Source organism: Drosophila yakuba, chromosome 2L, assembly GCF_016746365.2.
Source record: "Drosophila yakuba strain Tai18E2 chromosome 2L, Prin_Dyak_Tai18E2_2.1, whole genome shotgun sequence".
Lineage (NCBI taxonomy): Eukaryota > Metazoa > Arthropoda > Insecta > Diptera > Drosophilidae > Drosophila > Drosophila yakuba.
In genome coordinates, this window is record NC_052527.2 from 115,552 (window position 1) to 138,837 (window position 23,286).

Here is a 23,286-nt window from a genome sequence, read left to right on the forward strand (position 1 = left end):
GAGTAACGGGTATCGGATAGTTAGGGAACTCGACTACAGCGTTCTCTCTTGTTTTTTTTTTAATTTTGATTACTTCCGCCATATAAAGCTATATGATAAAGGAAAAGTATAACTTATTTATACCTAACTAATGGAAAAAACCCTAGCCTCGTAAATTTTGATCATAAAGCGTTATAATTTGGTTTACATCAAGTTTGTAACAATATACAATTTCGGCTTTAAATAAATTGGATGTGATATACATGTCATAGGAACAGCCGGACAATTTATTATTTTTAATCAAATAATGTTCCAACTTGATATACTTAATTTTATTTCTAACACTTTTGCTTAGTCTGAGCAAAAACAATTATAAGGCTTTTGTCATAAATTATACACCTACAAGTGTATGTACATACATATTTCTGTACATATGTACATTTATTTTACGAAGCACACAATGCAAGGTCTGATGCCTGATTCAGAGAATGATAATGTGCAAAGCAAAATATCAGTTTGAAAAGCTTCGCGACGTGTGGCGGTTGTTGTAGTCGAGCAAAACAAAATATGTACAGACATATGTTTACGTGAAACGGACCTTGTAATTTTATGAATGAAGGAAATTTTACTTCAATAAACAATTGTTTTATTTAATTATCAGCATCCAACTTGTAACGTTAAACAAGGTCTAATAAGGGATTGGTAACGGATCATTTTTCAGTTTTTAATTAACTAAATCGACGTTTTTGAGTGCTTAGAGATCAACTTGATTCAATGGTTCAAATGACCTGTTGCTGTGGAACACAAAATTGTGGCCAGGATGAAACCTATCAGAGGTTCAAAAATGACGATGTAAGTTTGTCGATACTAATTGTTTTGGATCGTCAACTTAACGGTACATCAAGAGTAGCAAAAAGCCCCACGACCGCTATCTAATATGACAGACAACGCCTGTACTAATACATATAGAGAGAATATGTAGATATATGTATGCACATAGATACTAGGAAAGTTTCTTGATGTGTATATGTATAGGCACCCACGCATAGCTAAATTTATATGCGTAGGCAAACAAAGTTATCAGAATCCGAAAGCTACAATTTTCGGGGTTGATAAAAGGTATTGAGCTATAGGTGGCCCCGGTCAGGCCGGTCAGACATAAAATCAAACAGTCCGCGCACAAACCCCCGCTAAAGGCACACGTAATTTGGTGCCAGAGACATACATACATATGTACCTACATATATATTCCGTCAGAAAACATCTCGTACATCTAAGCGCGCTGAATTCCACCTAAAGAGCGAGAGAGCGTATAAGCTGCTTGCTCAGAACCGCATGTGCATCGGGTAAAATCGGTAACCCCAACTTTGCTTAGTCAGTATGACGGCAATAATACTCCTGGTCTGCCACTCGGTTCGCGAACTCGTCGATCTGTCAGATGCTCTGTGGCAAAACGCCTTCAATATCGAGCGTAGTTTAAACTATTATCGCAACAAGCGGCGCTTGCAACAGTTTCGAATTCATTGTCGCGAATTCTGGTTGCGTCAGGCCTGGAATAACTGTGATCCAATGCATCGGAAGGCAGACATAGATTTTGCAGCCATTGAGGCGGGTGCAGACATTGTCCAAAATATGGATGCCTTTGACGATACCACAAAAGTGCACAAGAGATTTTTGCAAGCGGAGAGCACAAGAGTCTTGCCTTTGGATTGCATCAGCGACATCGAGGTGGTGGATGGAACAGAATTAAAAGTGCGTAATCTAGAAACTTGAGCGCAATTTATAAGTGGCGCTTGGTGGTTGTGCTTAAAGTGTATGTACGTATGTACATGTGCTTGTACACATTATGTACACATGCTTTTCTCTTTTTCCGTCTTTTGACATTTAGCGTGCTCCCCAGTAATTCCCTTATTCGCGTTCTGGTGGAGCTCTTAACAGCTGTTCCGCACAGTCGCAGTCTGACAAAGTGGCTATTAGCACTACTTCCTTAGCTCTTGCCCCACCTTCCGCTATATACAAAACTATCGCCACTACGCTCTACAGCGATATTAGATGTTTTGAGTATAGTGGCTCCACTACAAGTTTAAATGGGATGTTGAAATGGCATCACTGTTGTGTAAAATGATTTTTGTATAGTGGTGCCACTGCGGCTTTAATGTGAGTATAGTGCCGCCACTGTTTTTTTTAAATTAGATGGGTTTAGTGGCTTCACTAATGTTTAAATGATTTTTGTATAGTGGTGTCACTGTTTTATTAAAGCATATGTGGTTTGTAGCTCCAGCCTAAAGCTAACAGCCTATGCAGTGGCTTAACTGCGGCTTAAAATTCGCTTTCTAGGGCAGTGCCACTGTATTCCTAAAACAAATTTATACACTGAGATTGGTGGCGCCAGTGCAATGTGTTTTTAAAGCTCTTCTGTATCATGGCGCCAGTGTTCCAAGAGCTGTTTACACAACTCGTCGATCTGTGTCAGGTGCTCTGCGGCAAAACGCCTTCAACATCAATGCATCGGAAGGCAGACCAAGATTTTGCAGCCATTGAGGCGGGTGCAGACTTTGTCCAAAATATGGATGCCTTTGACGATACAACAGAAGTGCACAAGAGATTTTTGCAAGCGGAGAGCACAAGACTCTTGCCTTTGGATTGCATCAGCGATATCGAGGTGGTGGATGGAACAGAATTAAAAGTTCGTACACATCATGCACAAATGCTCTTCTCTTTTTCCGTCTTTGTTTTGACATTTAGCGTGCTCCCCAGTAATTCTCTTATTCGCGTTCTGGGGGAGCTCTCAACAGCTGCTCGGCACAGTCGCGGTCTGACAGGGTGGCTTCTAGCATCGGTTTATTTAGCTCTTAGTCACGTTAAGTGAATTCAGCCATAACAACTCCCCGTAGTTACTTAAAGTTGAATTATTCTTTTTTTAAGCGATAAGCTCCCAACACGAACCAATTCAGGCGCTTACTCGCTATTTATTTGTTCATCTGTTCGCGGTCTGTGTACATACATATATACATAAATCGTCGATTTTATATGTCGAGTACGAAGAGCTTTTGGCGTAGTCATAGCGCCGTAGCTTCAATGCTCTTCAAGCGAGTAATTCGCGAAACGGGAGGAACAATAATAACAAATGAATATCTAGCAACCAAACCATTTTGTTAAATAACATTTGAATATTAATTCCTTAGGGATTCTTTTAAGGACTGAGAAAGCTAAGGCACTAAAAGTATATTATTTACATGCGCAGTATTTAAGTAACAGTGACTTTTTGTTTGTTCATTGTGCGGTGAAACACCTAACGAGCAAGGACGATGTTGATTCATACCTTAGTGCTTATACACAAATGCATTGAAATTAAATCACTTCATCATTTGAATTAGACGAATATTTTATTTTATAGTTTTTTCCATTCCTGTTTCAAAATCAGGACTTAAAATGTGTCTTAGGGTTTTGTGTAAGAAAATAATGTGCTGTTGTCCCAAGGCGAAAAAGGGAGGTTTGAATGAGGTAAGCAAGCATTGAAAATATTGACGAACGATTTTATACTTGAAAATGTGAAAAAACCAGAAGTTTATAGTGATGGCTTTTATATAGTATGTAAGCAACTAGTTTTTTGATTGTCCTTAAGAAGTTACAAGTGTTCTTATGGTAGGTGCGCCAATTTTCCCATATTTTGATCCGAACAGTGCCTTTTACCACTAACCTTGAACTCGAGAGATGAAAAACTGTTTTAGTTGTAATATAAAGTAATATTTTGCTTATAAAATTCACATTCTAGGCCTCATTTTACGAATATGCAGATGCTTTGCCAAAATATAGCAACGATCAAATTGGGAAACTGAGCGAAGGGATTAGTTTCACCGTAACCGGAAATCTTTCAGTAAACTGCGAGAGGTATGTACATATATTAAGTGACCAAGGTTTTGTGATTTATTTTTTAAACTGTTCCTCATTCTTTTCAGGTTCTCCATCAATCTTGTTTATAAGAATGATTCGCGAGATGTGGCGCTCCACATCAATCCACGGTTGCCACAAAACTATATTGTTCGCAACACCAAAGTACAGGACATTTGGGGAAGCGAGGAAGTGTCCTCGGCATTGCCGTTTCTTCTGAGTCGGGGCGAGGAGTTTTCTATCCAAGTGCTAGTTACTGAGGCATGCTACATGATATCGGTAAACGGACAACACTTTGCAGAGTACACTCATCGAATCCCCTATGAAGATGTCCGCATTCTGGAAGTGAAAGGAGATGTTAGTAACGTGGAAATGAAGCGATCTTTGGTCTTAAAGTATCCTCAACGGTTACCGCAGTCGGAAGCTAAAAACATTGAGCTTCACATAGATGATGAGATTAATGAAATTGACGCCAGCGTTGAGGAGACTATTAAAATACCTCATGAGTGGTGCCTTATTAGCGCCCCGAACACACAGTCGGACAGTTCGCCAAAGAGTAACCTCAGTTCTGGTGATCTTGGTCTATCCTTGCCTTATTATGGAGCACTGCCACCAAATTCGTTGGTCGAAGGTCGATGCCTAAAAATTGAAGGGCGAGTGCGATTGCTTCCACACTCTTTTTACATTAACCTGCAACAAGGGCAGGACATTTGGCCACATCCAATAATAGCATTCCACCTAAACCCACGTTTTTCAAAAGCGAGCAGCGGCGCTATTGGAAAGGCGGTGGTGTGCAGAAATGCCTGGCTTAATGGAGCTTGGGCACAAGAGGAGCGTTCGGAGTTTGATACAAACTTTCGACCTGGTCGGTCTTTTTGTTTAGCCATAGTTTGTACCAAGACATCTTTTGAGGTGTATGTCAATCGGCAGTTTATGACTGATTTTAAATATAAGGTTAGCCCAGCGGTGGTTGACACCGTCTACATACAAGGAGATGTTAAACTTTGGAATGTAACGCTGGAAAAAAATCACCTGATTAAGGGCAAAAATGTCCGAGTCTATCAGAATCCAATGTACTCTAGTGAGTAGTAGCTGTTTCTGAAGAATTCAATTTATCTTTGGTCAGGTTTTTTTTAGTAATTGAGCGACAATAAAAAAGTGATACACTCGTGTTTTTAGTTATAGAAAATTTATGTTAACAAATAAAATTATGCGATTTTCATTATTCTTACCTAGACATGTATATTTATTTAATTGAACGCATGTGGGTTTTTTATTCTAAAAACAGAGCGTGCAATATTTTTGTTAATGTCGTTTTTTCTATTGTCAAAATCGGCGTATGTTAAATTTTAATCTGCCTCTTATAACAACAATTTTGAAGTTCCTATCTATATTATTGGAGCAAAATGGAGACCAAGTTTATGGGCATGTATCCTGGAGCGTGCACCGTAGCTCTAAGGCGAGTTATGGACGCTATGTCGTTGTTCTATGAAAATCGCTCAGCTGCCCATCGACGCAAGCATTTTAAAGTGATCCAATGTCCAAGGCCAGGACTATGTTTTGTCTTCCACGGCATGATCCTAATGGCATGTGAGCATTTTGTTATAGATTTTCTCACCAAGCAGGGAAGTGAAATATGCGAGGAGTGCGATGTACTGCTGCAAATAGGATCTCGACTTCCTCAAAATTATATAACGCGCAATTCACGTCTCAAGGGAAAATGGGGGCCCGAGGAAAATTCTTCCTATCTAACCTTCCAGCTAAACCGGGGAAAGTCGTTTTGGATGCAAATATTACTTACGGAGGAGTGCTTCTTTATTTCAGTTAATGGCTATCATTTTGCGAAATATATTCACCGTTTGCCTTATCGATGGTTGGAAGCTGTGGATGTACTCGGGGATGTCTCCGACATCGTTATCGATACGTACTACGTTTCCGAGTATCCTATACGCCTAACACATTCATTGCCTCAACCCATTCCACATTTAACAAAGCTTCAGCGAGATGAACAGAACACGGAAACTGAATGGTTGGTCTTGTCTTCTCTGGCAAAGATGTCATCTAAAAAGTTCCTCTACCACCCGAGCCTCCCTCTTCCTTTCTATGGAAAGCTGCTGGACGAAAACGTCCTCATAGAAGGAAGTGCACTTCGAATCGAAGGTCGGGTGCGATTGATGCCCCAAAGATTCAGTATAGCGTTTCAGAAAGGACAGGAAATTTGGCCGCAACCCGCAGTGTCATTCTATTTTAGTCCCTGCTTCTTGCGAAGTAGGAACGACAAAATCGGCACGGCTATTATTACACGACGTGCCTATTTAAACGGTGAGTGGGTGAACTGTACATCGTCTCGCTTGAACACAAGTCTACGGCCAGGAGGTGCCTTTGTCATAGTAATCGTATGCCGAGATAGCTACTACGAATTGTTTGTAAACAACAGGTCCTTGTTTCATTTCAAGTATCAAATGAAGCCAGATTGTGTCGACATTGTGAATATTCGTGGAGATATCAAGCTTTGGGAAGTAGTAGTTGAGAGCAACACTTCCTACAAAAAACCACGAGGTAATGATATTTCATTTTCCAAGTTATTATTTCGACTTACATTTTCTATTTATTAAAGTTCGAACTGCCATGGAACGAGCTATAGGTGCCTGGAAGCGATCTGAAATCCCCCAACTTCAAATATAATTAAAATAGTGTCAAAAATCAGCTATGTCGAAAAACGCAGTTCACGAATTAATAAATCAATGACGTCCAAATATTTTTGATTGCTCCTGCACCCCACATATACGGCTCCTATAAGTACTCTGCAATTAAAACAGTTCTGCGCCCTGTGCCCAGCGCACCGCAGCGCTGCGCTCATAAATGTCAATTCGCTGGAGACGTCAAGCGGTCGTCTGCCCATAAGCGGTCTGGATAGCAAAAGCAGACTCAGCTCCTTGCAGCGAGTCCGCCAGCTGAGGCCGCCTAAAAGGCATCGGAAGATGATTATTAAAAATGATAATCGATTAAGGACGCAGTATGGCCGAGCTGCTCGAGTCGTCACTGGGAAGGCTGTCCTGACTTGACGTTTATGTCTACATGTGTTTCTTAAGACAGTTGACATTGTTTTGTCATGGCCAGCAAAAAAGCAGCAAAAACGCCAAGCCGAAAACGTCAAGCCCACGAATATTTCCCAAGGCCCAGCAAAGGAAGTAGAAAAGCGTCTGCCAAGGAAAAAATATTATTTATGATTCAAGTTTGTTCGTGCCAAGCATGTTTTGTACCATTTTGCAAATAAAGTAGATTACTGATGTTTGATACGACAAGGACCCATATTGCTCTATTTCGTAATTCATTCTTAAAATAATTCTAGGATTAACGCTCATTAAATAAATATGAGCTTTACTCAATAAGATATAACGAAGCGTTTCCGATCTAAGAAGGAATATGTGAAATATACAACTTAAAATAAAAAGTACGGATGCACATACAGGGCTGCCTGTATAATAAAATTTGGTTTTAAAAGTTTTATGGTCCTTTATTCAAAATTGAATTCAGTATAACCGGCAGAGGGAACATTGATTTCAGTCAGAAGGTTGCACTCAGTAATTTTAATCGAATTTTATGATATTCGTTGCCCACATTGTATATCTCCAAAATCAGCAAATGCTGTATATAGCTTTAGTTTGAGGCGTTTGCTCACTTGTTTGGACTGATACCTTCGTCCTTGGTGCATCCCCTTTTCTTTCTGACAATCTTCATAAATACGCCCATGGTTTACAAATTTTTGTTAAATTGAAAAATTTCTGAGCAAACCAGATCAATCATATATCACAAATTTGGGCAAGCCGGCACAACTCAGCTGAAAAGTAAATGGTAACAAATGCATTCGCACCAATTTACAACATGACGTTCTCCTCATTGGCCTTACCGATTAGCCAGCCAGACGCAAAATGAGTAGGCTTATCAATATTCCGAATGTGTTCGCATGTCACACAGAACACTGTGCAATCAATGGCTCCGCAGTGCGGTAGCACTGGTACATTCTAAATTAAACCTCAATTGAGGTTTTGTCCTCTGTTTCTCCTTAGTCCCCTTGGTGTTCCTGTGCCCAAAGGTTTGCCACAGCAGCTGCCACTGCCAATTGTTTGAAATGGTCAACGGAATGCAACCCGTTTCTCATTCGTCGTGAGCATCCAGCGAAACTGAGTGCTTGCTCCTGCTGCCTTTCAAGCCGAATTGCAAGCCAAAAACAAAGTTATCGAAAAATTGGCCCGCGGATATTTATATGGTTCTCAGCCGCGTTTTTTGCTCAGGTTGGTGTCTTTTGTTTTTATTATGGTGTGCATGTAATAATCCAAGGATTCGCACTTACTGATCGGACCTATCAATGCGAGTTCGCTCTGTCAAATCCAATTACATAGCAAAACAAAAATAGTTTGTCTTTTATGTGAACTCCGGATTTGCAAGGACACCTCCAGATTAAAGTGAGCAAAAGAAGGAAAGCTTTTTATACATTACCAACTTTAATATATTTGCTGTTCAATTATTTTATTCTTTGTTTCAGGACGCGATTACCTTGATTCCCTTTTTTCTTATTTCTTGTTCGTTGCTCCACGGAATAAGTAGATGCAGGGTATTTTGCCGAAACGAGGGTAGACCGCTCGTTTCTCCTTTATAAGATCACTGTATATACTCGTATACCGGCAGTTTAAATGTTTAAATGTGTGCTCCTCCAAGTAAGGGACCAGTGGTCAGACTGGAGCACCGGCTCTCGAATTCTCAGAATATCGCCCGAGATCAATCTTACACTCGTTAGATTGCATATTTTCATATGGTAGTTGGACACATCGTTCTTTCGCATCCATTTTCGGTGTTGCGGCTGCGATGCCATACACTAGAAGCCGGCGGCGTCAACGTCTGCTCCTGCTACTTTCAGTTTTATAAAAGGAATCTTTGACTTCTCGAAGCTCATTGAAGGGCAACAATTTAAGAGATTTGATATCTTCAGATGGTCAGATAGTCAGCTACGATGCCTGCGGTCTGCTTTAACATTTAAGAGGTTAAATTAAAAATTAGAAAATGATATATACATATTTTAATCAATTATTACTTTTTTTATAAAATGATTGTTTCTACCTATTTCATTTCCGTTCCTTGTATTTGTACAATTGTGTACATAACTTAAAAGTGTTTTAGTTAATCAATAAATCTCGTACATAAAGATATTACATTAATGCCTCGCGGCACAGTTGTGTATATGTTGAAAAGTACATAAAGATTCACCTCTTAATGTGCCACATTTGGCGAGGGCATCCAGACAAGTGGGAGTGGGATTCTGAGCTGGTCCAGCAGGGCATATTGCGTAGAAGTGCGGACTTAATGGCGCCATTGCAATGCGCATGTCCATGTCTTGGATTACTGGGATGGTATGGATTTGGCGGTTGCAATGAAACGGAAGTGGACACAGATGGTTCCAGTTGAAATATGTATGGTAGATGCGTAAATAGACGGCGTATAATTGTTATCACGGGGATGACTCATTAAAATTGATATCTGGTCTCGAAAGATACATATTATTAACAAGTAACTGTTAGCGCAACCAAAATTTTCTCAGAAATTAAAAAAAAACTTTAATAAGTAATTACCTCGTCCTGCTGACTATAAGTGTTCATATGAGTCCAATAGAAAGGTTTATTTAGAATATTTAACGCGACAATTGCTAGACATCCATTTGGCATGCAATAAAGAGTGTCTGACGCGCACGTCGCCTAATAGCTTTCTTTCCTTTTCCTCCACTTTGCTAGGTCAGCTATTGGACTGTCACAAGCCCACCAGTCTGGTTTTATTTTAAAATGGTCAATTGCGCCTTGCAATCTAGGCGCCAACTAATGGCGTGCGTGTGGGTCTTGACGTACACATGCACAAACTCCTACCAAGTTTTGCTCAACCTTACATTCTCTGCATAGCAAAAGTATTTTGTATTTTGCTTTTCTATCCCTGCCGCCAGCTGTAAACAAATATCTTTTGATGTGTCTTAAATCAACGGGGTTCTACAACTGTTGTGCAAAATTCACTATAAAGATTAATGTGCAAATGGATAAATGCGTTACCATGAGCTAGGTAATACTAGGAAAGAACTTTAAAATAGCTTTGCTGGAGAAAATCCTAAAACGGAGATATTTAGCATCTATTTTTAGCCCTTCGCCTATAACGAGTAGCACATTTTTGGTTAATTATCAAAGTAGTCCAAGCAGCAGTGATCGTGCTAATTTGTACGCATATTTAATGAAAAGATCACGCTAGCTCGCTCAGCATGTGATGCCAAGACGGTACTTAGTTTATTGGCTCACCCTCGTACCAACACCTTGTGAGGCACACGCGCAACTGGCAACTGCCCCGAAATAGACGTTGCCACACCTGTGACAGGTGCGACAATATTTGTCGTCTGCTATAACTTAAAGCTGCAACTACAATTGTGTGTGGTATTTTTAGACGGCTTAAAGTCAATATTTGCACAACAATTTTTCAGTTTGCTCCGACTTAAATAACATCTCGGCACGACATGTGATGCACCGGTTTACGATAGTTTATAATTTTAAACTTATTTACACAAATGCCAATTTGTAACTTCGCCACTAGAAGTCATTTCTATCTGAGCAGATGTTCATTTTTTTCCCCAATTCATTGATAAGTCCTGCTATACGATAATACTTAATATTTCCTAAATTATGTTTTAATTTATGAATATTTTATTATGCAAGTGAAGGTACTTTGAGATAGATGTATACAATCAAGTGCTAGCTCAACCACCTGCTGTTGAATAACGCCCATGCTTAAGTCATTATATTGTGATCGGAAATTGCTGTTATTAACCTGTTTTCCGTAGGATTCTTAGCTGATGTAATTTGTTCTGGATATTGCACTGGGTCAACTAGATGCAGGTACGTTGTTAATTATATGCATAGTTAATAGTGTTGAGCTCTTTCAAAATACGTCATGAGTTCTCGTGCACTGTCAACTTACTGTAATATTGGTAAACTTTGTGCCTGCTAGATAAGCTGACAAATATATTTCTGAACCTGATAAGAGGAGTAAGTTGTGCCAAAACGCGTTATGATAACGTGGATGCGTTCAGGTGTACTTAAATCGATAGCCTGTCGTTCTTTGCGCACCTGTTGAGTTTTTAATATCACGAAATAGCTTGTTGCAAACGATAAGATTGCTTAACGTACAGACATAAAATAACCCTTAACACCGTCATTTCTATATGGTTGCCTTGCTTTGAAGTATTCAGTGCTCTTGCACCCAGATGACTAATGTTTTAACATCAACCCAAATAACAATTCTCTAGCGGCCACCTGAAATCCCAGCTCTATATAAAAATACGTTCTCTTTATAGTCAGCTTTGTGTATTTCCTGATTCTATGGCACTTACACTTATGTATACGTGGGTACATACAAATATATGTCAATTTATACAAAACAATGAGATTACAATTTGAGAAGAAACGTCTACAGTTATTTACACAAACTGAAATTTGTATATTCTTTGTTAATCACTACTGTTTTCTCGGTTATATGCAATTCGTAACAGAAGAAGAATTTATCTTATTTTAGAGGTACATGTACAAATATACATTGTCATATTCAGTCCTAAGTTAACTAAAGTTGATGGTGAAATTTCAACATTTTGGCAAAGCTTCTTTTAAATATTTGTATATTAATATAAAAATCCTGTTTGAAACAAGAATCTGAAACATTTTAGGTAAATATATGGTTCACATTATTGTCATTTAAGTGTTAAGGATACCGATTATTGTCTTTTCATATAGTTGGCGTTGACTATTTGTACTGCCGAACATGCTTCAGTAAATAGAGATTAAATTAAGATCACATCGCTAGTATTTATTCATAACAATGTCACTATAAAGTACAAATCGTATGCAGGCATACTTAAAAATTGTTCTTAAACATATATAGTTTGTATATCTAACAAAGCCTTGAAAACTTTTAAAGCTATAAGGCCACTACTGGCCTAGACTCAAAGTATGTGGATAGGAATGCTGTATGCAGATAAACCTAGCTGAGGCGCAAATATTTATAAAAATAGCAGAAATCAGTCGCATTTAAAGTATAGAGAAGAGTAAGGTAGCCACGAAAGTGGGCAGATTACTCGTCCTTCTTTCGCTTCACTTTTCCCTCCGTTTGGATGGTTGATGTTACAGCTTCCAAGCACGAGGCAATGGACGGTACGGATTGATCGGCGCTGTAATCCTCGCCAGCCATTCTGCTTAAGGTCAGTATATAGGAACACGCCACGCGAAGAACGGAGAGTTTGGAAAGTTTTTGAGTGCTGGCGTAAGCTGGAACAGCTTGGCGCAGTGTTTCGTAGGCGGCGGATATGGTGTGGACACGGGTCCGTTCACGTGCGTTTGCCTCGATGCGGCGCTCCCTAGTCATGTTCTTGTAATTGCGTTGATGTTGGTGTTGATGGGGACGCGACACGGATGCCAGTCCCGCCTTGCATAGATCGTCATCGCTAAGACTGGCGTCTAGGAATGAAGATGCCGCTGATTCTTTTTGCGTCCTTTCCTTCAAAGTTTTTTTGGCGGATGGCTGCTTCCCATTTGGCATTGTGGAATACACCTCTATTTTGGGTCCCGCGTTGTCGACACATGGTCTTTTGGTGGTTACCAATGCGAGTGGTTCCAACTGTTCTGGATGGGCAGGAAGCGATCTGTGCAGAGTCGTAACTCCAGGATGGCGCACATATATGTGCGCGGGATTGGGCATTATTTGGTGCTGCAGGCCCAACGTGGAAGACATGCAACTGTTGGGTGGGGGTGGTGGAGAGTCTATGGCTGGTGGTGTTAGGACCACCGCCGAATCGGCGGAAGATGTGTAGCGTATGCGTTTCTTGAGTGGACCAGTTGCATTCATACTCGCACTGGACGGGGGACCAGGCATGGAGTTCGACTTGGGAGTCGTCAAACCTACGACTTTGAAGGGTTCCGAACTCTTGCGCTTGTTGCGGACAAGGGCTATTGGCTTGGATTCCGCCGAGTCCGTTCCTTTTGGTCTGATGTCGGGACTGCCACTGCGCGCGTGCTCGACGACCAAGTCGTCTCCGCCTTCGCTTTCCGAACTGGCGGAACAAAAACCCGCATCACGGTCGTTGGAATTGGGTGAATCTAAAAATAAACAAAAAATTAAAGAGTTAGTTGTCTTCTATCTGTGACGTATTACGCCGAACCGGTTACTAATGTTTTGGCGTTTCGTATTCGTAAATTAAAAAAACCCCCGTTTTCGCGGAACAGACTAGCAGGCCGAATAGGGCTGCGACTGCCTTTGTGCGACACCCCTTCGACTTTTCAAAATTCAATAAGTCCCAAATCTTTAGCTATTATTTTTTATTGCCAGCTGATCGAAGCCAATTGGAATGACGTATTTATGACGTATATACATATTATGTTTCCCACTATCTGTTCTGCCCTATGCGATCTATTTGATACATTGAAATCGGAGATTACATGAGAAGAAAGACCATAATGTAAAGTGAAATTATGCATTGATTACGAAAACGAAACAGGTTTCGTAAATTTACCACTGACCTCCACAAGTATTGAAGTGCTGAAACGCAGCTTACTTGTTAAAAGTAATTTATTTCAAGTCTGGCGAATAAAGTCAGTTCAAGTTCAGCAGCAGGCAGCCACTGCATCAGAAGCCAACAACCCGGTTAGCAATTTTTAAAATCACAAAGCAAATAAACGAGCATATGTACATACATACACACATGGATCGAATTTGCTTGTGATTAAAATATTAGGTGTGCCTGCAAAGTATACATGTGTAGAATCTGCCAGGATATTCATGAGTATTTCCATATCTTAAAAAGTGAGAACACAGTGTCTCAAACAGCTAATTTCTGTAATCAGTTGGAGGAACCGCTTAGGAAATATTGTGTTATGGCCCAACGAAAACATCTGCCTATCCACGTGTATATATATTTTTCTGTCAGCAAGCATACATACAATAATTACTTGTTATTGAATTTAAATAACTTTGCTGAAGCGAAGTTTGCACCTTTATTGTTAATGGAATGAGTAAATGTATTCCCTGTTTGTTTGAACCGGTACGGACATTTAAATAATACTCATTTACGGAAGGTATGCTTTTTTGCATGTTTATTCAACTATTTATAAGCACAATATCTGCTATCTTTTCTAATTTTAGGCAGATAAACAACGAAACGAAATTCAAAGCAACTGACTGACATTGCGACCACGAAATCAGGCTGTACAAATAACATCAGTTTTATAGCTCTACCTCCATCCCATGTCTTGCTTGGTTTATATACCGCACTCTAATTTATATTTAGACAAATGTTTACTTTTAAGCCACCGTCGTCGCAGGCGTCGTCTCAGCGAAAACACCTGTGCAAAACGGAAACTAAAAATTGTCTATAAAATTTTTATAAATTTTATTTTCTACTAATTTACTCTGTATTCGTATGTTTCAGACACCTTATGCAACATCCAAGGACCAAAGAACTATATGTGTATCCTTATATTATTTTTAGTACATATGAAACAAGGTATTATTCTCGACTGTTTCTATTAAATATATTTTAAGATGCTTTTGGAGCACCAAAATGAGTTTTATTTTAATGAACCTGGTTCGTCTTAAGGTCCCAAATACAAACTGAGAAGTTTTGCTCCGAAATTAGCAACGGTTTTCCCGTTATTTGCCTTTTTTTCCAAGAATGAATGCCCTCCTGCGAAAATCAGCTAAAACCTACTTAAAAACGGCAGACATTAACTGTCAGAGGCATAAGAAAATCCCATATTCACGCCAAAAGTCAACGAAAGGTTATCATCATAGGCGGCTTTTGGCTGGCGGTCGGTCCACTGGGAAGCATTCCCTGTGTGGGAAGCCTCGTCTTATCACAACAAGTGCATACACTCACACGTACATAAATGTAAATATGTTAAAGCGACTATATGGAATATATTGTAGTAAAATGACGCATCACTTTTATGAATGAATCGTAAGAACTCATCCAAATAATGCAGTATTGTGCCACACTTCGCAAGGACCTTATTAGTTTGGCTGTGAAAGATCCCAATTTTATTCGGCTTCCCTGTTACTAATGGTACTGTTTGTGATTCGTGCTAAATCAATAGAACTAGAATTTGTACCAACTATAATCGTTGGTCTTGTAAATAATTTAAATTAGGAGCCACATAATTATAATTCTAATCCATCTACACTAATCATTTCAGAAGGGTACTGATTAAGACTAACAAAAAAAATGAAAGGAACATAAAAACGAAAAATAAAATCAATTTTTGTAAAACAGTTGACGTAACAGTACCAACAATATGGGAGGAGTTAACGTCTGTCTTCGAACATTATAACAATCAGCAGGCGGTGGTGAAAAGGGATACACATTGCCGAGTCCAACTGTCGCTCCAGCTTCACAAACAGACAAATTGCCAATATGTCTGGCGACATCGTCGTCCCAAATTCGCCATTGCGGGCAAAGTGCTTGGCCGACATATGCAACACAAAACGAAAGTTGGAGTACGCTGGCGACACATAGTTGGCGTTATTTACGTATCTGTCTGCATCTTAATTGGCACCCTCAAAAGTCTGCTGCCTTTATGATTCTGCTGCATCGTGTTGTTGGTGGGGCTTTCTGGGTGCACACCGCAGCACCCCTACTAACAATTTTGGTCGTCAATAATCTTCAGTGTATCATATGGTAAGTGTTTTATGGTATGGCCATGGGCCAAAGCCTCCTCGTCTTGTGTCAGTACTCGTCCTTTTTGGGTTTCAATTACAAAGGTAAATATGCAGATATTTGACAAATAATGTCAAAAAGTTATTTTGCGACTGCAAGACATAAAATAACTATGTATGTATGTAGGTGTGGATATTTTTATGCAAGTATTTGCAGGTGCTGCACATTTCGCAGGCAACAGGTGCATTGTCTTGTGCGCGTGCATTTAACCCACCTTTCATAATAATTGCTGATAATTCCGATGCGCTTAGTTGCATGTAAAGTTTTTCTGGGTTGGTTTTCGCCATAGCCGCCAAGGACATCCAAGATCTTTAAAAATAGCGCGTATCCAAAAACGGTGTTTGAATAGTTTTGTTGGTTTGTTGGTTTTTATTTCATTTATTTACAATGACGGCTTTGATAGCAACAGAAACCTATTAAATTCTCACGTATTGGTTAAAGGCACTTTTTATTTATGGTTTGGTAAAGCCGTATGTGACCTTTGGCACTATCTTCAACTTATTAGGTTTTTTTATTTTACGATCTTTTGAAAATCTTTTGACCGGAGCACGACCGTTCACAACGAAAGTATCTGACGGATTGAAAATATCTTGCGGATTGAAATGGCCTGCGCCAGGGGCCGGCTTCATGCTAAAAGCAGCACGCGGTCGAACTGCGTTTGGTTATTAGTGCTGACAATTCAGCTTCTTTAGATTCCGTTGTCCTGAAGTGCGTATGGCTTGAAATAAAAATCAATTTTTAACTTATTGCGTTGCCCCTTTACCTACAAGATAAATACTTAACAGAAGTAAATCCTTAAAAGAATTAAAGTTAAAACTTATCTCTACGAGAAATAGTAAAAGCCGCTGAAAGCTAAGCTAGCTAAGCTTCGGAAACTACTGGCTTCAAGGAATTTTAGGCAGCAAAATTTGCCAGCACTGTGGTACGAACTCAGTTCGTTGGATCGGTTCGCTGTCGAGCATGTTTGACTATCGCATTATAGGTTTTATGAATGAAAATATTCGCTTGCTTGAGATTTGGGACTAGAACAAACTTGAATTACAGTAATTAATTGCAGGTGTTATTATTCCGCGGCCTTCCTTATGTTTTTGCGGGCTTGAATTACAATATATATTTCCCCATTGGGTGAACTGATGTTGATATACCTTCAATTCTTAAATATCTTGGCTAGAAAACATTTTAAATTTCATTAAACTAGGTTAGATTGGCCAGTCTTGCCGGCTCTCCATTTAATAATATTTGACTTATAAGGCTTTTAAAGCCTCCATTATTATCAGGACTTTCTGAATACAGCTTTTCTCCTTGCAACATTTCTGCTGCACAGTTGGTGGTATATGCGTCAATTTCATTCGTGCATACGTATGTACTTAAGTATGTATGTTTTTCATCTGCGGTTTGCACTGTATGATATATACATATATATATATGCATATATAATAGCTATGACGTAATAGACAGCTCGATCTTAATATTGTAAAAATTAAGTAGTGCGCCAGCTGTTCTATATAGTAAAATGGCACTATTTCTAAGGTATATTTTAATTGAACTGTATTTTTTAATCAGAACTCAACGTACATTTGTGATGAAAGTTTTGTATACATATAGTGTAAAAATGTACATACATATATATGTTTGAAATTGGAAATGTATTTGAGTCTGGATGAATACCTCCATACGTAAAAAAAAGATCAGTTCTAGGAAAAAGTTTAAATTTTGCAGATCATTCTTTCGTACACCGCACAACAAAAAAACTTGCCGCTGGAATACAAGAGCCAGTTCCCTAATATCATTAGGGTTCTTTTCGTCTTTTTGTCTGATATCCTTAGCAGATGTACACTGGGCACGAGTTTGAGTCTGTCGCGCGAAATGCTTTTTGAATGATGACTTTCGTTTTTTTAAAGACTTGTTCTGCTTTTAAAGTATGCGATTGGGCTGCGGGCTAACCTGTTTTCTTCGATTGGACAGAGCCCAGACTTCAGAATCCCCAGTGTAGCAACCTGAGCAGTCCTTCGCTACCGTCGTTTAGGTCGCGATCAAGCCTTTGTCAAGCTGGAAGTTCAAGGATAAGAATGCTGGACTTCCAAAAATGGTTCGTGTACGTGTCGGCGAAATTTGATCTGTCCCTTTAAAAATAAACCATTTTTTCTTTAGGGCCCAGCTAGAATTACTTCGGAATCATTTGCGAAGATTTTTTTATAAAATTAGGTAAAGTTGCGGTTACTGATTTGGCTTCTGTATGAGGACCTAGCACTACGTATTCGAATTCAGTTTGGCTTCTACTAAAGAATGTGCGTTTCAGCAGAGATTAAGTCCCAAAAAGTACCTTGTTGATGAACATGCATAAATCGATTTACATTGATTTGGCTTCTGAAAGACATCTAAGAGAAATAATAATGCTAATATTCATTTAATTAAAGTGGATATCAATACCTGCCAACGCACATGTATTTCTACATATTTCTACCTGTCAGTCTCGGCATGGAGCTGCATACATACATACATACATAGACGCGCAGGATGATGGGACGTCTCAATCACTAATTGCTTTCAGTCTGTTTGGACTAATATCTGGCCCTTGCCAATAGTTTGAACGGGAGAACGCCTGGGAGATTGATAAAATTCTTGAAAAACTCACCGAAGTCAGGTAGTGGTGACTTCTGAGAACATTCGCGCTTAATGTCATCCTTCTGCTGAACCTAATGTACTATTGGTTGCATATTCCAACTTTTGGAAAGCCCATTGAAATCAATTAATCTTTTATCCGCTTTCCATTTAGCTACTTTAAAGCGCTTCGCTACTCGTTAGAGCCATCTTAATACAGATTCCTTCCACATAGTAACATAACGTTGCCGTAATAAGCACATGTCTCTCCATGTGACGTCACGTTTATTCTTGTTACGTTTAGTATTAACGAGTGCAGTGAAACCAACCACCGGCCTTGGCACGTGGTTATGGAATTTGCGTAACTCACTTTTACCGATACCCTCGATTCCGTTTAAAAACGGCACAAGTTACTGGACTTAATATTGATTTAACAATATAGAACGCTATAGTCGACTTCCTTGACTATCAGATACCCGTTAGTTAGCTGTTCCTAGTGCGTAAGAGAAATATCAATTTTTTTTGGCATATTTATATATAGCAGGAAATATTTCACTTGCCGCCTAATCTCCTTACCACATTTTTAAAATTCCAACTCAGAGCCTCCCTCCATCAAATAACAGACATACAAATATTCTGAAGGGCGTTTGGTAAAAGGATTTCTAGCAGTAGCCGACTTAACTAAAATAACTTAACTTAACAAAATATTTGCGGAAAGAAGTTCAGATCCGAATTCGGAACACATGGAAATCTCTCCTGGCTCAAAACGCCGGATAAGACACTCGGGCTGTTAGTGCCAACACATGTGTTTTCGGTCAGAGGCGTTTTTTAGCTGCGCTCATGCTGAATTTTCTTGTGACCTTTGCCGGCGTCACCCAGTTTGCAGTTTTCATGGAATCGGCGCCGTCGGCGGCTAATGGCACATATGCTGACCAGAAGGATAGGAAAAACAGACATATCCTTAAATTCAAGATGTGTGAAACTTGCACACAGTGCTGAGAATGGCGACAAGATGTCTTTTCATTTGCGTGGGAATATGTTGTGAAAATGGTTGTAAGTGCAGACATCTGTCCAAAGGCGAGAGTATTGTAGCTATGCCCTATGCAAGTTAAAAAGCTAAGGGTTTTAAGGTCCAACGTGTACCACTTATTTTTGAAAACGTGACAGCCGCAAGCGAAACTATACAGCAGCACCAATAACATGCGTGCCAGAAATCATACCCATGATATAAAATTAGACGCTAAGAAGTACGTTATTAATGTCAAAATCTAAAAAATCGGACTGCCTGCCAAGCCCAACGCAGACAACCCGTACAATCCGGCCAATGCAAGGACTTTGCACGCAAGAATGAAGAAAAAGGAACCAGAATGTTAATGAGTCCAGACATCCCCCACAGCAATTCCCACGCTTCTTGTACGTAAAACACCCGCAAGCGCAACCGTATCTGCAAAAATGTTAGCAAAGCGTTGGCCTTCTCGTTGACCGTATCTGCAATGATTGCCACTGTTTGCCCCAAGCCCCGAAAATACGAATACTGTGCAGGAGAAATCACACAGAGGCAATGAGGCAGCAGCACAAAATTGTTAATATGGACGTCGATACAGCAGCAAGATCAGAAAAATCTTAATATGAAAGTCGAGATCGCTCTGAGCATAAGTTTAAGTTACCAATGGGCAGCAGTGCCGAATCGAGGCAGAGGAATGGGTTACTTAATAGAATGTCTTAGCATGTGGGTATGTCATGCACCTCAAAAGTGTCTATTTATACCCGCGTGTGCATGCGCTTTGAGTTGGTTAGCACTCTTACCACTCTTGAATTTGTATCTGTATCTGTATCACTCATGCTGAGTTCCGCGGATACATTGGAACATCGCTACTTGAAATATTATGAATTGTATATCAGACATTTGCAGTTTCAACTATATTAAATTGGCTAATGCGCATGTCCCTAGATCTGATGCACATGCAAGGAAACATTTTGACATTTTTCGGATTTACGGTACCTGTCTTCGATTTGGCCCTTTCAGGCACTTACTGCTGTTGCCCATTTGCCAGTGGGTACTGCTCAATATCCTTGTCATAAAACTGTTTTGTGCACTTGTCTTTTGTTGTATAGCAAATTTCATAGTTGCAGTCAACACACAAAGGACCAGACAGCAGACGATTTGGTTAATTTTTGGCTGGCGCCAGACGCACAGCTGGTTGCCGTGGCCTCGGCTGTGCGATTGCAGTGTCATAAACGTAATGTAAATAAGTATAGCAGCCAACGGGACGGCACAGGTCCATTCCTTTGCCATCGGTGGTGTATGGTGTTTGGTATCTGACCGACCGACCAGATGCATGCCCTGGTCGCGCCTTGACGTTGACACGCATGAGCGTAGCCGGAAACATTTTACCAGGAGAAGGCACACTCGCACCTATAGCTCCCTATCGGTACGCCCATGCTGACACATGCCATGCCATGCAGTGCGATGGTCACGGGCTATTGGCCACTCATTTGCCAACGTTGGCGTATTCGCAACTTCTACTTGTCCACGACGAGCTAACTGGTTTGAATTCTTCATTTGCGTGCCGAAGCATCTGTTGCTCTGTCTATGCGTCCGAGTAACCACGAGCATCCTAAGTCGTAATATTTCCCTTTAAAATCACTTTAAACGTGTCTGGCTGGCTAACACTTGATATCAAGAAATAGTCCTACGATTGTATTCCTTGTCGCCCCACTAATTTAGCGAGTCTTGGGTAATATGTGTTAAATGATGGCAAGCTAGTCTTTTCGATATTTCCCGCATAAACATGGCACAAAAACCGGCACCTTTATTCTCAGCGCTGTCTGTGTTTTCAGTGGTCCGTATACACCTTGTCATCGTAAGGTGCAGACCAACTGCCACTACTACTGATGATCTGCTGGCGGTCATCGCCTGTTGATCGTTTTTGTCCTGCGTCCTGCCTAAACTAATAACTGCATCGCAGCCAACTGCGGTTGGGCTTTTCAGGTGCTTTTCGAGAGTGGCTCATTCCGTGGAGCCGGGTAAAAGCAGCAGGTAAAACGACCCTGACGATTGGATGTAAATTTCTACAAAAATTAAGTGGACAAATTATTGACGAGGATGTAGCTGATGCATTTGCACATATGTACATATACATATGCATCAATGGTCTTTATCACGTTTCTGACCTTATGGACTTCAAGCATTATAAAGGGCGGTTTTGCCCATTGTACATAATTTAACGTCTTTGGAATCAAGTACACACAATTTTTACTAACAAACGTGTGATACATTTGTCTGGATCGCCAAAAATAATCAATAACTCCACACCTCGAAAGGTGCTAGACAGTTAATTTATACGGTTTCATTCGTATATGTATACTAAAAATAGTACAAAGCGTTGAATATAAATAGTTACTTATAATTAAATTAACACATTTCTGCAATGTTTGCTCTGCAGTATGAATTTAAATTTAACTTGGCCTATTATGCTCTTAACATGTGTAGTTCCAAAACCAAGTGGAGTTTTGCTAGGATCGAATTAATATTGTATCCAAAAGTTGGGCGTGAAGAGGTTCTACCTTATAATAGCGTTTAACAAAATAATACCACTCTGCACATGAAGAAACTTGGCGCCAGCCATGAAAAATATGTAGACAATTAGAATAGCATTTTGGCGCTGCTCTGCGGACCGATTCATTAAGATGTTCGGGGACGTATTTATAAAATACGTATATATGCACGTATGCACATATGTATATACATATGTAAGTGAGTGGCGATCTCGGCGTGAGGCTCTATACAACATCTTGTCAGAATGTCATTAATTGTACTTTGTACCCGGCGGCGGATTCTTTTTGGCAACGTTTGTATGGCGATGGTGGCATCTGTCGCTCAAGTGTCTTTAGTTTCTGGCACAAAAGTTCAAAACGAAAGAGCGGTGGCGTCCCAGACGGCGTCGCCTGTGGGGACATAACTTTGTGATGCAGCTGCAAATGGTTCTATTGAAGCTCTTTTTATCATTTGTTTATTTTTAAAATAATTTTGAGTCTTTGTTAATTAATTGATTATCTCCACGAATGGGATTAAGGTGGCATAATATGATGCATAAAGCCGTTGCAGTACCCGAATCCCATATTTATGTGATGGCTCTAAATGCCCAAGACGTTAACGGTCAATAAGGCGCAACCCTGGGGTAAAATGCACATAAACAAATCTGGCGACAACGCAGCTGGCTATTATGGGGAAAGCACTTCTGTGGAGGGGCGTATATGTATATTAGGATGGAAATAATTGCACACAGTTCGTCATAATTTGTCGTGAAAACAGATGAGGTCAGAAACGAAGACCGCTACACTTCAGCGAAACAGGATTATAATAATAATGTTTTATATAAATTAAAAAACAAACATATTCACATAACATAATATATTTTTTTAAGTTTTTGATAATAAATTTAAATGATATAAAATTAAAATATAATGTACACAGGTAATTATTGTTTTTAAGCTTTAAATTTTGTTTGTTCAGTGCATGAGAACTCATTGTAAAAACGGATGAAACGCAAGTACTGTGCAGTGTATGAGCTTAAAGAATTCATTAACAATTTCGCCACTCCCATTTATATTAGTAATGAGACAATTCCTTGGGACAGATTACTTAATTTGTGACGCTCTTAACTTTAATGGTTTAAAGTATTGGTCTGAACATTCTGTTGGCCCAAAGTGTACCTTTGTTAAGCTGATCATCGAAAGCACTGCAATCCAAAGCTATTTAACGTCATCTCCCATTTTACCGCCGTCAAAATCCGAACAGCCTCCCACTGACAAACAAGCCCCTTCCATGCATGTGGTATGCAGCTCGTAAAAACATAGCGCATCCTAAGGCGGTCGGAATGTGGTGGCTTGCTCTTAATCTAAAAAAAACTCGCCAAAGTCACTGCAGCTGTTGCTCGTGGGTGAAAGTGAAAACTTGTGGCACATGTTGTTCGGCCGGAAGCAAAATAAAATCGAAATAAACCGCCATATTCATGATGAGTTCGTAC

At 39.8% G+C, this 23,286-nt stretch overlaps 4 protein-coding genes and 1 long non-coding RNA gene across 14 annotated transcripts in view; 2 read left to right on the forward strand and 3 right to left on the reverse strand.

Moving 5' to 3' along the window:
• LOC6526244 (mucin-5AC) overlaps positions 1 to 1,350 on the reverse strand; it is a 42,071-nt gene extending 40,721 nt beyond the window's left edge. For both annotated transcript variants that reach the window (XM_039371254.2, XM_039371268.2), the window contains exon 1: positions 1,221 to 1,350. The gene's annotated coding sequence lies outside the window, so the exon portion shown is untranslated. The remainder of the gene's footprint in view (positions 1 to 1,220) is intronic.
• On the forward strand, positions 294 to 5,107 carry LOC6526245 (galectin-4). 5 transcript variants are annotated; one of them, XM_015197875.3, is made up of 3 exons: positions 294 to 831; positions 3,755 to 3,870; positions 3,939 to 5,107. In XM_015197875.3, exons 1-3 carry the CDS (start codon positions 754 to 756, stop codon positions 4,957 to 4,959), a joined length of 1,215 nt encoding a protein of 404 aa, XP_015053361.1. In that variant the 5' UTR covers positions 294 to 753; the 3' UTR covers positions 4,960 to 5,107. The 5 variants fall into 5 exon arrangements, with proteins under 5 accessions (XP_015053361.1, XP_002087369.1, XP_015053363.1 ...); XM_002087333.4 differs by lacking the exon at positions 294 to 831 and adding an exon at positions 1,360 to 1,731; XM_015197877.3 differs by lacking the exon at positions 294 to 831 and adding an exon at positions 2,265 to 2,665.
• Positions 5,108 to 5,143: 36 nt separating this feature from the next.
• Positions 5,144 to 6,626, forward strand: LOC26535047 (galectin-9). Of its 2 annotated transcripts, XM_039371270.1 has the most exons (3): positions 5,144 to 6,192; positions 6,327 to 6,429; positions 6,488 to 6,626. In XM_039371270.1, exons 1-2 carry the CDS (start codon positions 5,277 to 5,279, stop codon positions 6,398 to 6,400), a joined length of 990 nt encoding a protein of 329 aa, XP_039227204.1. In that variant the 5' UTR covers positions 5,144 to 5,276; the 3' UTR covers positions 6,401 to 6,429; positions 6,488 to 6,626. The 2 variants fall into 2 exon arrangements, with proteins under 2 accessions (XP_039227204.1, XP_015054575.2); XM_015199089.2 differs by having other exon boundaries at positions 5,210 to 6,429.
• Positions 6,627 to 7,371: 745 nt separating this feature from the next.
• On the reverse strand, positions 7,372 to 10,258 carry LOC120320741. Of its 4 annotated transcripts, none has more exons than XR_005560278.2 (3): positions 10,203 to 10,258; positions 8,989 to 9,270; positions 7,372 to 8,892 (listed from the first exon to the last, which is right to left on the reverse strand). It is a non-coding gene; the product is annotated as an uncharacterized LOC120320741 (long non-coding RNA). The 4 variants fall into 4 exon arrangements; XR_005560279.2 differs by lacking the exon at positions 10,203 to 10,258 and adding an exon at positions 9,498 to 10,158 and having other exon boundaries at positions 7,372 to 8,895; positions 8,989 to 9,405; XR_005560277.2 differs by lacking the exon at positions 10,203 to 10,258 and adding an exon at positions 9,498 to 10,158 and having other exon boundaries at positions 8,963 to 9,405.
• A 1,478-nt stretch (positions 10,259 to 11,736) lies between these two features.
• On the reverse strand, positions 11,737 to 16,239 carry LOC6526246 (protein atonal homolog 8). The gene is made up of 2 exons (XM_002087334.4): positions 15,870 to 16,239; positions 11,737 to 13,043 (listed from the first exon to the last, which is right to left on the reverse strand). Exons 1-2 carry the CDS (start codon positions 15,955 to 15,957, stop codon positions 12,022 to 12,024), a joined length of 1,110 nt encoding a protein of 369 aa, XP_002087370.1. The 5' UTR covers positions 15,958 to 16,239; the 3' UTR covers positions 11,737 to 12,021.
• Positions 16,240 to 23,286: the final 7,047 nt, after the last annotated feature.